The sequence below is a fragment of the Helobdella robusta genome (genome assembly GCF_000326865.2).
Source record: "Helobdella robusta unplaced genomic scaffold HELROscaffold_1, whole genome shotgun sequence".
NCBI lineage: Eukaryota > Metazoa > Annelida > Clitellata > Rhynchobdellida > Glossiphoniidae > Helobdella > Helobdella robusta.
In genome coordinates this window covers 1,212,509-1,227,769 of record NW_008703570.1, presented here as the reverse complement: position 1 = coordinate 1,227,769, position 15,261 = coordinate 1,212,509, and the positions used below count along the sequence as shown (strand labels likewise).

The following is a 15,261-nucleotide window of genomic DNA, read 5'->3' as shown; positions in this document are numbered from 1 at the left end:
ACACGACTGTTATAAACAAAATTAAAACCAGGCAAATCAATCAAAATTTCATTGTCCTCACTCATCCAGGTCTCAGTAACACAAATAATAGAAAAACAGTTCTTACAAATATTAACAAAGTACCTAATTAAAACATTTTGTTAAACAAACTATGACAATTTATATGTAAAAGAGAAAAATAATTAGACTCTTTAAAAAAATCATAAACTTCATCAATATTAAAATTTATACATGTTTTATTAAACTGATTGAAAAAATTGATATCAGGGTCCAGAGCTCTCTTTGGTCTTGTTATCTGAAGAATTATCCTTTCTGGATTTTTGTAGGAAGGACCAGTGGCTGATTCTAACATGTTCTGGCCATGATTCAACATCCTCAGTTAATGAAGAAAATTTACTGTTGACACACAAGCGGAAAAATGTGGATTGAGAAGTGGATTGATCCTTACTTAGCTTGGGGCCTATCATTGAAAGATTTCTTTAGAACTGGAAAACCAGAAATAACTTCTACCCCTATTAGTTTAAGGTGTTCAACCAGGTTGTCACTGGTACATCTAGTTACATTACTGATGTGATAAAAAGTTTTTTCAGTGTATACCTTGTATTCTGGACACTTCTGCGTCCAATAAGATTCATTGCAGTTGGTTTAACGACTGGTTTGACATGAACTGGCTATTCATACTTAGGTTCAACAAGGACGAAATTATTAAGGTTATCTGAAGGCGAAGGAACGCTGTCAGCCCGTGTATTAGTTTTTAACACATTAGTGGCTTTATTCGAAAACCATGCATTAGTCCTATTGCTGACACTGGAAACTTTTTCATTCAAGGAGTCTTTAGTGAAGTTTCAAAGTTGTTGGTAATACGTTCGAGGTTGGCTTTTTGGACAATAAAATTTTCTTCCATTGCTTTCAGTTTGTCATTAAAAATATTTATAAAGTGGTCAATAGTTATATCCGGTATTTTTTTAAGGTTAAGAGCCACGTATTGAAACCTTGACGCTGAATCAACCTGATTGTAATGCCTGACCAGGTCTATAACATCCAATACCAAATCCGGTTTATTATTTCAACGGGAGACATGTTTAAAGAAATTATCCAAAATTTCAATATCACCAATTAATATTTTATTAGCTGTTTTTAAATCCTCTACATTGTAAAAAACAACTTTTAAAAATTTGTTATTTTTAAATTTGTCAATATTATTAAATAAATAAAATAAAACTTCGTTAATGCAAATATTTTTATCCGCCATTCTAGTCTGTAACCAAAGATAAATATACATAAGTTTATTGACTACAACGTTAGGTTGACGACACTACAAGGTTATACTAACAACTGACGGACAAAAACAACAGCACCAACGTTCAATAATAACTGACGAATTTCTACGACTGCTACCGACGTTCACCAGCTACCTACCAATTACCACGAAGCGACTACCAACGTTTACCGACGACTAAACATTAAAACTACCGACCGCCACGTGTCATAATCGACAACCAACTAGCTCATACTTGCAATTTTCAACTATCGAGACTCTCTAAAACTATCCCTTTCAAATATTCCCGCCCTATTTATATCAAATGACCGTTACTTACCATTGGTCACTATTTTTATCCTGCTACTTTTCATTGGTTGAAACTGCCCTCATTTCTTTTCTCTCATTCCAATTCCTTAGCTTCATTTTGCTTCAACATTATCATAATTTCTTCCGCCGACCAAAAGTTCGAACCCTGACATATCTCTTCCTCAAAAGTTGAATATTCCTGGGGAGGAATATTCACTCCTACCTAGGTTTCGTTTCAGCCACCTCTTCTTCCTGTCGGTCTAGTCTGGCGAGGAAATCCGTAGCTTTTTGCATGACTATCCTCCAATTTCATCAAGGCCCTCTGCTGTGGCTTCTTTTTCCAACATTTTTTGTTTCTTCTACCTCAATTCATCTGCATACCTCCTCAGATTGAATTTTCTCCTTGGAGCGTATTCTCGTTCTATCTCTGATCCTTTCTCTCCGCTGCTCATCTTCGAGGCTGTCTGGTCTTTCACCGGTTCATTCTTCTCATTTTCGACACCTGCAAGATCATCTTCGGTAATTGCAACATCATCTCCTCCAACTGCAACCACTTTTTTGGGTCCGCAACATTAACTTTTTCCTCTGTAAAATCACCTTTGTAATCTGCCACCACTTCATCAGCGCCATCAAAATTACCTACACTACCGACATCAAAATCACCTACACCAACATTATTGGCATTATTAACATGACCGTCTTCTTCATCTGCACAATCTTCTTGTTTGCAAACTGACGCAGTTCAAACGTTCAAGGTACGAAAGATAATGAATTGAAGGAATAGATTTAGTGAATCTTCTTTGAATGCTTTCGATCCTGTTTAACTGATATTTGTAATGAGGATTCCAGATTGGTGAACAATACTCCAACAGAGGTCGAAAATAAGTGCAGTAAGCTTTAGTGAGTAGATCTTTGTCTTTAGAAATGAAACATTTAATGATAAGGCGAGCACGGATTAAAGCCCTATGCGTGATGTCATTGGCTGAAGTTTAATTGATTGTCGATTTTTACCCCGAGATCTTTCAAACTGTCAGCAGGAATTAAAACATGATGGCCAACCATATATTGATTTGCAACTGTAGTATTTCTAGTTGATGGAAGGAATAAGCATACAGAACACTTGTTGGGAGAGAGCGGCAGTTGCCAACTGTTACTCCATGCTGTGATTTTGTCGATTGTCTGTTGAAGCTGATTTGAATTGGATGAACGAGCATATAATTTTATGTCATCAGCAAATAGCAGCATAGAAACAGGGTACGATGAAATGCCGTCGTTTATATCATTTATGAAAATAAGAAACAGAGTGGGTCCTAGAACGCTTCCCTGAGGTACACCACTGGTTACAGCTATAGAAAAAGATAACTTATTTTGAATCCGGACAAATTGAGATCGTTTATATAAAAAATTGACCAACTAGCAATATAATTTACCAGAAATACCGTAAGCTTGTAATTTGCAACCTAGCTTGGCATGTGAAATGGAGTTGAAAGCTTTTTGGAAGTCGAGATATTAGAAGTTTTTTAGTTAACCCTAATAAACTTTCTCAAGATGATAAAAGTCTTGTTAGAAAAATTGAGAAACTCAACTACAAGTTGAATAATGCCGAAAACGCAGTGATCTTTATAAATAATTGTATATATATATAAATATATAAATAAATAAATATATATATATATATATATATTTAAAATAAATAGGATAATTTCTTCCAAATGACAATTTTTCATTTTCCATTATGTCGTTATCATTGCGGTTTTTGAGTATATTATTTTGCTGTAGCCTTTGTTGAGTGATGTTTTCAATGGATGATGTTTTGCAACCATACTTACGAGTAGATTGGTAATTCGTTTGAGATCTCCAGTTGAATATGAATGCGTGAATTCACGATTCACAAACTGAACTGTTTGGTGCATTCGCTAGTCCATTTAAACAAACACCTTTTTTGTTGCTTTGACGTATACGGCAGTCGTAAATCGTTGTTCGTCAGGAGATACCATAACATCCAGTAATAGCAATGCTTTTTCACTTTCATTCACGATAGTGAATTTTAATTTTGATCGGTTTAAGGTTGTTAGGAGCTGGTTGATTTGTTCGAAGTAATCGTATGCATCGGAGATATCGTCAACATATTTGGCATAGATGTTTGGTTTCAATTCACGATTGCTTTTGAACGTCTCATTTTCAAGATGTCCAAGAATGAAATTTGAAAACATGGCTACGCCGTTTATTTGTTTGTTTAGCTTTCCTATGGGGGTGTGGATTGGATAGGGTTTGGATTGGATTTGAAAAAGAGATCTGAGATGTTTTTTTGGTTTTCCAATTTTTTGCCTTGGTTTCATTTATTTTTTTTTTCAAGTATGTTCTTGCTTGTTTTTAATTTTATTTGTACCATGTACTGGCAAATTCTGCATTTGCCAGAATTTTGTTTTTAATAAAAATTAATGAAGAACAAACTGAAACTTCAATCAATGCATTTATAAAATGAAGGGCTTTATGTATTTTTTTTTTAGAATAATACAAAAAAGTATCTGACTGAATTTTTTAATTTCCTCTTATATCGTCAAGGTCCACTCAACATAGTTCACTTGACCAGCAGTCACCACCAACAAATTCAAAGTGGTCACCTCCGCTTCATCTTTTGAATCAGTTTGAAGAGGAATATCCACTTAGGAAAACTGGTGGGCAGTTTTGTTACACTTCTGTTAATTTTGTTCAATATTGTTTAATTATTTTAACCAACTATTTTGTTCGGTTAAAAATTTAACTTTAATTTTAGTTTCTGAGCCAACCTTGAAAATGAAGGCTTGTAAAGTTTCATTAAGGCAGAGAGTTATGCAAAGAAACAACCTGTTGATGAGAAGAAGAGAAATGTACAAAAAGAAAAGTAACGTTGTTTCACACTGTCATCATATTTGTTTACGCTAACTTTTATTTGCTTGTAATATTTAATACAGATTTGATTATTTTTTTATCATTCGTTAATTATTATTGTTACTATCTTGATTTGTGTATAAAATCTTTACATTATCATTTTGGTACAGTGCTTGAACATGATTCATCGCCCAATTCACCTCCACTTGTTGATTCGCATGGATCCTCGATTGATGTCAGTCAATTTTTATTTTCATGTCATTAATAATAAAAAGTGTTTTCTTATGCACCAGCGTCTTGTTAATTAATGTTTTCATTGTAAATTTTTGTATCTCTTTAAGAGCCACTGATATTTTCAGAAACCGATAATACCTCCTTTTATAGCATATTTCAATGAAATGTACTGGCCACTTGGTGGATGATTTTTAAGTATCTGCATATTATTATCATCAGCGCCGTTCAGAGGCATCTTCACAGCTGAAACTAAAAACTATTCCGTCTAATGGAACTATTGTTGAATTTTTTGAAAATTGTTCAAGATGGGATTGACTATGTCCCAAACGATTAAGTAAGGTTATATGGTGGATTATCTCATGTTTTCATCACCCTGTTTGGCGGGTGCTATCTTGATTTGTAAATTAAATTATATAGATACAAAATAGCCCAAACCGCTAATTTAGCTCAGATTTCTCAGTTTCTCAGAAACAACATATCATATTCCTCTTAAAATCAGTGCAATTTTATTCAACATTTTCCTTTGACAATTAATTGTTTTGCTAGATTTTGACTTATTCATGTTCAAAAGTGTGTTAGTCACAGTTATTATGCGATTTTTCTTCTGACATTTTCCATTAAAGTTCTTGTACTTAAATTGTTAAAACTATAACAAAACATTACAACAGTTTTTCCTTCCTTTCCTTAATGTTTCCATTTAAAAGTTGATTTGTTTAAACAGGCGTCGATGGCTTTCTTATTAAGATTTACAAAAATGATCAATGATATTTAGTTTACAAATAATTCAAATTTCATATTTAAGATATAGAAAATGTTAAAATAATATATTAAAATAATATAAACTGAATAAAAATAATTGATTTCTCCTGATTAAATGAATAAATTTTTTAATTAGAGAAATTAAAAGAAAATATGTTCGAATATGTACATAGGACAACAAAGGTGCTAACCTGCTTGATAACAGGATGCATGATGCCAGCAAAAACTTTTACAGCATGCTGGACAAATCTGTCCACAACCCAGATACTCAGGTTATTTATTCATTTATCTATTTTGTTTTCTTTCGGTTGTAGATTTTTTTAAAAGCTAGTATAGTTTCTTTTTTTCAAGTTTTCAATATTTCAGATGAGTTTTGTTTTTTGTAGTTAAATTGCTTGAAGTTATGATTTTTAAATGTTCTATTGATCAAAATTTTGACTGCCATGCTGGACTTGAGGCAAATGTGGGCAGGCTAATGATACATGAACAATGTACAAATCTGACTCGGGTCAATTTTGTGTTTGTCAATCTGGCCAACCAAATTTTGCTCTTTTGCAAAAGTCAAATTCGGCGCAACTATCTGTCTCTCTCTCTCTCTCTATATATATATATATATATATAGGGAAACAATATTGAATCGGAATGTATTTTAATATTAATTTCAATCAGAATATGGACTTTGTGAAAAATGATCAGTCAGTCCATTATGGGAGCCTTCCTTTGGTTGGAGGTGGAGGGTATCTCTTCTCAATGTTGCCTCCAGAACTGATGCTGGCATCAACGATGAAGAATGCTCCATCTAGCATGGGTAACAACTCGAATATTGCAAACACCAACAACAACGTTCTTAATTACTCTTCCTTCGATTTGGGGGAAGCTAGTGGCTCGCAAGCGAGTGTTTCTTCAACAACTTCTCTTGGTAGATCTTCGTTTGGTAACATGGATCAGCATAGTTCTGCCATGCTTACAGAAGCCTATCTGCAAGCTCTCATGTTGGCGAGGTGGGTTTCGTTATCACGTTGTTATCGCATGATTAAGGTCTTTTTGATACCAAAAACTGACTGTTGGAGCTATCATCTATCAATAATATTTTATCTCCGCTACATTTATATAATGAATAAATTTCTTTAACAATTATCTTTTACAAGTTTTTACTTAATTTTATAGTGCATTAATTTAATACACATTTACGTCTGTTATATTAGTTTTAAACATTATCTATTTACTAATTTTCCAATTAAATTGTAGTAATTTAATTAAATAATGTTTCTGCCAAGCATATGTGTTTAATATTGGAGATGTGTTTAAATGATGATGATAACGTTAAACAGCAGGTCCTCGCTGCCACGAACTCGATCAGAACCAATCCCTCTGCCTGTCCAACTGCTTCTCCAACAAAGATTCATGAAGGCACACGAAGCAGTCCAGAAGGACTCAAATAAATATCTACTCAAACAGGTACCCATGCGGCTTCATGCTTCTTAGCAGTTTAAGAAATTTGTAAACACATAAAAATAAGTTGCTCTAAACAAAGCTTGTGATTTTTTTGCTACTTTGTTAAAGAGCGGTATGTGCGGTGTCATTTCATGAAAGAATTGTTGGTGATATCATTAAACGTTGTTTAGTTCGTCAAGTTAGATTTGAATTTTGTTCTATATCATCATTGGTTGTGTTTGTGTAAGAAGTTGATGATTTGAAAAATGTTGTGAACATGAACATCAACCCTTATTAGATAAACACTTGCTTATGTCACTATAATGCTATAATATCAACGCTGTGTAACAGATTCACAGCTATAAATGTTTCATATTAAAATATTTGTTTGCTTAGAAACTACTGCAACAAGTAGGATCAAAAAAGGTTATGGAGAATGTTGATGAATCCGTGGAAAGACAAATTTCCTTTCAAGTTAGAATCCATTTGATGGTCTTACTTTTTATGGATTGTTTGGTATTCTTTTTACAATCATTGTTTTCTACCGACACATCATACCTGGCATTTTCCCTCAATGTTGTAGTAGTTATAATCCAATGTACTTGGTAAAAAGTAAACGCTAAGGTAGGTAATGAATAACGAATGACTACTTGGAACTCTTCATAGCAGATAAAATAAAAAGATAATTACTGAGTGCCACAGCTTGTTGAAAAGAGAGTAAAGTACAATTTTGGCTTAAATTTATTTTTACCATTTAATGTTTTTTGGCCAAAGTTGTAGAAATTACTTGATAATTATGGCTGGACTCTACGATGTGTTGTTAATTAGAAGTTAAGAACAATGAACTATGACATGTCACAGGGGTCGTTGGCGTGTCCACAAGAATCCGAGGATGAGGAGGTAGATGTTATAGTTGTTGAAGATGCCCATCGGAGCGCTGCTGGAGATAGTCAAACTTTTGAAAAACTACCATCACAATTCATCACGGGTTTGTTGTTTTTCCATTTGCTCAAACATTATTTTTATCATTTAAAAATATAAATAATCATTTTTTATTATTTATTTTGATGTCTCAAAAAAAGGCAAGTTACATTTTTAAGCTTTTGAATCAATTTTTTCAGTTTTTTATGATTGAATTTTTGCTTAATGGCCTATAGCATCCTTGTTATTGATAACCTACTTTTTTAATTTTGCTCTTATTTTTTCAATTATTCTCTCTGACTTTTAACTTTTTAACTCGATGAGTTTGAAAAATAACAAGCATTCATCAACTTATTTTTTTTATCAGGATTTAAATATCTCTTTATAACATTTACCCATTAACTTATAGAAGTAATATCTTTATTCTACAGTCTTTAGTAATCTTTGACATGTTTGTGAGATGTGTCTGTAACTATGTTTCAATGTTAATGACTAACATTTAATTGATGTTGTTGCAACATTTACGGTAATGTGATTAATGCTTCTACTACTATTAATATTAAAAAGCATCTTTTGGGTAATACTTTACCATTTCAACATTTTTACATTGAAAATGGTAAAGGATTTCCGTATAAGATAAAAATGAATAAAAAAAGTGGTTAAAAACTTTGTTTTCTATATAAATAAGTTAAATAACGATGATAAAAATATGATACGAATTATTGAAAAATCGGTTCAAAAACTGATCAAAGCTGGAAATGCAGTGATATTTCTTAACAATTGTATCTACGACAGTCCTAACCATAATTAATTTATATACATTTATATGTGTGTGCGTGTGTGTATTGTAAAGGTTGGAAGGAGACCATAATTGATGCAATATTTGATAAAATCTACCGAGCTTTTGAAAGATTACGATTGAGCTTTTCAATATTTGTAACAGCAATTTTATAATTATTCAATTTATTAAAATTAATTAGAAAATCGTTGGTATTCATGGTGAAGCGTATAGGTCATATTTCGATTTTACTCATCTCTTTGATCCTCTCAAATATACTTTTTTCTCGCCTTCTGTCTGCAGCTGATCACTAATGATAAGAATATAATATCACTTTTCTTCGTGCAGGTTTAGCTTATGATGCATCCATGTTGAATCACATCTGCAAGTGCCAAAACAATTCAATTCATCCTGAAAATCCAGATCGCTTGAAAATTATATGGACGAAGTTTAACGATGAAAATCTCATCAACAAGTGTCAGGTTATTTAATGTCGCCAGAAGTTTTTGAACATTTTGATTGAGTTTATAGAGCCGTTGAATGCAATTGATAAAAATAAATTTATGCCACTATTGCAGAAATTGTCGTTATTATTACATTTGCCATTATTGGGTGCCCTGTAAAATATAGCAAAGCACAGACGCTCCCGAAATTAACCCACAAATTATCTTTTGATGTTTGTTCAACAGAATACATCACCGTATTTTATTTGGCTTGTTAACTTGTTGAAAATAAAATTGTTACTCCATTAAATTAATTTAATGATGAACCAACTCATAGCAAATGAGCGTTTCATTTTATTGCATGTCGTGGTTGTGTACCATGATGTTTATCACTTATAAAATAACATTTCATAACATTGTGAATATTTAAAATTGCATAGTTGGTCAAATCTCGCCGTGCAATGAGGGAAGAACTACAGACGTGCCACAGCAAAGCTTATGTGGATATGTATGCATCTAGTCAGCATGCAAGAGAACCACTATTATATGGTTAGGAAGTTAACTTTTAACTCACTTGAGATTTTTTACACTCTTAGCTTATTTACATTAGGTAGTTGTTAATGTAGTTATTTACGTAACTTTCAATTGCGTTTCTAAGTCGGTGTTATATATTTTAGATATTATAAATTATATAGAACCGTCAAATGTACAACTTTATTAATCTTAAACATTTTTAGAAACGTTTGAGCAGAGGTTTTGTCGTCTGCCTTGTGGAGGTGTTGGCGTCGACAATGATACAATATGGAATGATCAACACACCGTCAATGCAGCTAGGATTGTAAGACGTTCTAACTTACAATATTTTGCTTTCTAATCCGGTATTGGAAGCTTTTAATGTTTTAGTTAGATCTATTTTTCATATTTAGACAAAATAAGGAAACTTCAGAAAAGTATTAAAAGATTTTGTTGACAAGGAGTAATTTAGTCGGCGAGTTAGCTTAAGCTCAAATGGCAGTCAATACAATTGATTTTTTGGTAAAATTACTTTGTTTTTAAAAATTTTCGAAAAAAAAATCATGTGATTTTATTCACATTATTAGCGCTTATTTTCAGTATCAAGGCCATAGTCAGGGTTGTATATCTCGATATATTAAATTAATATGATAATAAAATCGAACCATATATTTATTATGTGATTTTATGGTGGGTCAATTGTTAATAAAAACTTAAATATCTTTTTCCTAAACAAAATAATGTTAGCAATGTTCTTTATGTTGCATGGGATGGTATTGTCCCACAGCTTGGGTCCAGCGAACAACAAACTTGACTGAAACCTAAAGGATTTCTGTAGGTAGAAGTAAAATGTTTTTAAATTCGTCCTGATGTTCAAGTCACATGTTAAGCTTAGGCAATTTTTAAAATATACTGGTAGTTTGTTGCGAAGAAATTTAAAAACAAAAATAGAGGCCTAATATGTGAAGAGTTGTTTCATTGTCAAAATCTTAATCACTGGAAATAGATGAGTGACATGGTCTCTGTACTTGAGTTTATAAAATATTCTAACAAATCTTTTTTGAATTTTAAATTTTCTCTGCAGTTATGAAGTAATTGAGTAACATCTTATGCTAACTGCATTACAGTTACGTTATCTAGATTCACAGTCTGCAATAACTTTGAAAAATTTTAGGTAAGCCCAAGAAATTTACTTAAAACACAAATTTTTGTAATAAAATAACATTTATCTATTGTATTTAGCAATAATTTAAAATTTTGAGATTGATCATTAAATCGTTAAATGTTACATTAATTTTTTCTAAAGAGGCCAAAATTGGTAAAAAAATTTTTTTAAAAGGAGCATGGCTTCATTTCTTTCACATTATCTAGTATCACATATTTGTTTAATTCGTTTGTTTTTTATTGAAGGATCTAATCTTTTTATTTCATCTTCCAGTATTTTGTGTGCTTTGGGTTTAACCGAAGAAAATGCACACTTCTGCAATAATTCCCATGGCGTTCTGAATTTCTTGAATTTTAGAAGGATCAGTTAAACAAAGGTTTAAACGATGAGATAAACAATGTGTATGAAGGGCTTTCTGAAAGTTTTTTCTCACAATAGATTGAACTCCTCATGGCAGATGCTCCACCATATATATTCCTGTCCATTCCATTGTAAGACCAAATTCACATGTGCAGTGCGGACAGCGAACACTCAGGGATGCTCGTGTACCAATATATATTTATTATCTTCAATCATACGCATCATATATAAATAATATGCAATGAATGTATTAATTTAAATTTTGCGTCACATAAATCATAAATGTAAATTAGTTCGGCTACGGCCTTGGTCTGTGTTGAAGGTGATTGCATGTTGCTACACTTGTATCTTCTAAAAAATAATTTTTTTTAGAAATAAGTCTTTTTTTAGAAATAAGACATAACACTTTCCGGAGTTGGCAGCAAAAATCTTCGACTCCGACCGTTCGGGCATTCTGGTTAAGTCCTTCTCGTCAACTACAGTGTCACAAATTTATATTTACTTAGTAAATTATTGAATATTTGACTTTATTTTTTTGCGTAAAATGTTTCAAACGGCGTTTTAAAATTGTTGTAAATGTTTTCAGGCTGCTGGCTGCGTGATTGAACTATCGTACAAAGTGGCGATCGGCGAGTTGAAAAATGGATTCGCACTGGTCAGACCTCCGGGTCATCACGCCGAGGACACTCAAGCAATGTTCGTTCACCAGTTTCTATTCATGTTTATGTTCAGCCATCTTCTTCTCTTCTCTGTTCTACTCTCTCTCTCTTGTTATATCTTACTTTTTATATGTTTGTAATAATTTCTACCCGAAATCAGTTTAAAACCTTGTCAGCTACTTGATTGTTTTATAATTTGAACTGCATCATGACAGGGGGTTTTGTTACTTCAATTCGGTCGGTGTGGCAACCAAACTCCTCTTGGACAAGTTGAACATGAAACGCATCTTAATAGTCGACTGGGATGTTCATCACGGAAACTCAACCCAACAAATTTTTTACGCAGATCCTCGAGTTCTTTATATTTCACTCCATCGCTACGACAACGGAAACTTTTTTCCAGGTACAGGAGATGCAAATGAATGCGGGATTGATAAAGGATGTGGGTTCAACATCAACATTGGCTGGTTCGAAATTCCCATGTCTGACGCCGAGTATCTTGCTGCTTTCCGGTCAGTACTTGTCTTATTATTGTAAGCCATTATTGCAATATTTTTTTTTAGGATTCTCTTTCAAGTAATTTTTTGGAGGTTTTAACAAAGAACACACAGGGCAAATAAATAATCGAGAATCTATAAACTTTGAAATGCAGTGGGATCTCTTAACCACCCTAGCCATTACACCATGTTGCACGTCTGTCATATTATTGTAAATACTCGTTGAGATGTTCTAATTAGTTATAACATTAGTAAGGTTAACAACTTGTTGTAGTGCAGAGGAAGTGGCGCAATGATTGAAGTATCGACACTGATGAATGAATATCAATTGATTTCTAACCGACAGTTGCATAGTCATGCCAATAGCTCGTCAGTTCAACCCAGAACTCGTGATGGTCTCTGCGGGATTCGATGCGGCCGCTGGTCACGCCACCCCACTTGGAGGATACAGCTTATCTCCGCAATGTATTTGCTACTTTGCTCTTTCTTTATCTAATAAAATTACGTTTCTGTTGATTTTTCATTTGACATGCTTGATACACAATTCACATATGCATACACATGTAAATGTGTGTGTTTGGTGTGTGTGTGTTTAATTATTATCATTTATTGATTGACTTATTTATTTATTGATTTATTAGGTTTCGGTCACATGACCCAGCAGTTGATGAGCCTAGCCAATGGGAAAGTTGTACTTGCTCTGGAAGGGGGCTACGAACTTCTTCCATTGGCTGAATCGTGTGTGTCCTGCTTGAAGGCCCTCGTCGGAATGCCTGTTAGTTACTTTCTCAATTATCAACTTATATTTTACAGTTATTTTTATTTTTCTTATTTGTTCTTCTTCAAAAGAGTCAAATTTTTTTAGAGGCCGTAATCATGATTTTTTCTTCCGACTCTATACAGTGTCATAAGTTTAAATTGTTCTACTTTTCATTCTGAAAATATTTGTTTAAGATCGGGCTATTGAAAATAAATGCTAACAATGTGAATAATATCACAATTTTTTTACAGTACGTTTTGAAACATAAATATAAAGTAGTTTTATTAAGAAAAACAATTATATTGACTGATTTAAAATGTTGACTGTATTTACCAAAAAGTAATGATATTTAAGCAAAATTATGTTGCAAAAGTTGAAAAATTTTTGGGGGGTCGGAGCCCGGAGTCGGAAGTGGAAAATTTTTACCCGGAGTGGGAATTTTTTGAAGGGTCGAAGTCGAATATTTTTCATCTGACTCGGACACCCTATCTGAGTTGAAACCACCAGAATTGAAACGTTAATGTAAAAAACCGCAACTGCCTGAAGCTGCACGTCCGCCGCTACATTCGGCTAATTACATCAAATCTCTGCAATAAAACCAAATCGATGAAATGTGTGCATATATATATATATATATATATATATATATATATATATATATAATATATATATATATATATATATGTTGGTAATAGACCATAATTTTTAAAGACCATTGTTGTATATATAGGGAAATATTGACTTTGTCAAGATTAACTTTGACGTTGTAAAAATTAATTGTAATATATTGTAAATATATATATATATATATATATATATATATATATATATTATATATATATATATATATATATATATATATATATATATATATATATAGGAAGGAGACCATATTTTATAAAATGAAATCAACCGAATTGTTGGCATTAATCAATTTAAAGTTTGTCTTTTTAATTTTCCTTACTAGAATTTTCTGGAAATTGTTCAATTTGTTGAAAATACAATTATCCTAGTTCATCATGAAAACTAAATGAAACTGTTGTTATCCGAATTCATCATGCAAATAATGCCTTATTTCGATTTTTGATAAATCATCTTCAGTGCGTGTTTAGTCTATATAATTTCTTTAAACAAAGCAGAGTTCCTCAGCAAAGTTTATTAGCTGGTATCGTCTTCTTCATTTTTGTTGTTGTCATTCCTTTGTTCTTCATTGTTATTGAAGTTAGTATTAAAGCGTCGAGTTGGTAATGATGTTATCATTTTTTGTCACTATCATGACGTCTCATAATGCAAATACAATGAGGAGCCATCAAATCTCACTGCAATCAACGCATGCAACTTCAATAACCGGGCAAATTTTTGACGATAACACAAAAATAATTTATCATAACACTAACACACCTAACTATTGCAGAAGCTGTCTTAATAGGTATCAATAAATCCCAAATAAACATACAACAAAGAATTATATTCATAACATTCTAGTAAGGAAAATTGAAAAGACAAACTTTAAATTGATTCGGTAGAATTCATACAATACTGTATATATATATATATATATAAAATATATATATATATATAATTATTGATGAAAATCACAGCATGTTCGGCGTTAGTTAACTTCCTGTTTAACTTTTCGATTTTTCTAACTGCTAGTATATATATATATATATATATATATATATTGGTAGACCATGATGTTTACAATATTCTATAAATTCTACCGAATGTTTGGCGTTAACATGTTTGTAGTTCGTTTTTTCGATTTTTCTCAATCTATCTTTCTTAACGTTGTTGTTTCCTTTGGTTATCAGGTTGGTCAGTTTTTTATGAAGAAAAATCGAAAAAACGAACTACAAACAAAATATATATATATATATATATTACAATATTCTATAAATTCTACTGAATGTTTGGCGTTAATATGTTTGTAGTTCGTTTTTTCGATTTTTCTCAATCTATCTTTCTTAATGTTGTTGTTTCCTTTGGTTATCAGGTTGGTCAGTTTTTTATGAAGAAAAATCGAAAAAACGAACTACAAACAAAATATATATATATATATATATATATATATATATATTACAATATTCTATAAATTCTACCGAATGTTTGGCGTTAATATGTTTGTAGTTCGTTTTTTCGATTTTTCTCAATCTATCTTTCTTAATGTTGTTGTTTCCTTTGGTTATCAGGTTGGTCAGTTTTTTTATGAAGAAAAATCGTAAAAACGAACTACAAACAAAATATATATATATATATATATATATATATATTTTTACAATATTCTATAAATTCTACCG

At 32.0% G+C, this 15,261-nt stretch overlaps 2 protein-coding genes across 2 annotated transcripts in view; one reads left to right on the top strand and one right to left on the bottom strand.

Moving 5' to 3' along the window:
- Positions 1-263: 263 nt before the first annotated feature.
- HELRODRAFT_158439 (hypothetical protein) lies at positions 264-4,907 on the bottom strand (the record flags this gene model as incomplete). The annotated part of the gene is made up of 5 exons (XM_009010504.1): positions 264-396; positions 449-565; positions 1,931-2,120; positions 2,207-2,299; positions 4,811-4,907. 5 exons carry the CDS (start codon positions 4,905-4,907, stop codon positions 264-266), a joined length of 630 nt encoding a protein of 209 aa, XP_009008752.1.
- Positions 4,908-8,911: 4,004 nt separating this feature from the next.
- Positions 8,912-15,261, top strand: part of HELRODRAFT_105206 (hypothetical protein) — a gene marked incomplete at its 3' end in the record, with an annotated part of 11,504 nt that continues 5,154 nt past the window's right edge. Inside the window, exons 1-7 of the mRNA XM_009010503.1 lie at positions 8,912-9,046; positions 9,448-9,556; positions 9,745-9,845; positions 11,632-11,741; positions 11,920-12,216; positions 12,548-12,666; positions 12,843-12,976. Coding sequence (XP_009008751.1) covers positions 8,933-9,046; positions 9,448-9,556; positions 9,745-9,845; positions 11,632-11,741; positions 11,920-12,216; positions 12,548-12,666; positions 12,843-12,976 — 984 coding nt within the window. The 5' untranslated portion in view covers positions 8,912-8,932. The remainder of the gene's footprint in view (positions 9,047-9,447; positions 9,557-9,744; positions 9,846-11,631; positions 11,742-11,919; positions 12,217-12,547; positions 12,667-12,842; positions 12,977-15,261) is intronic.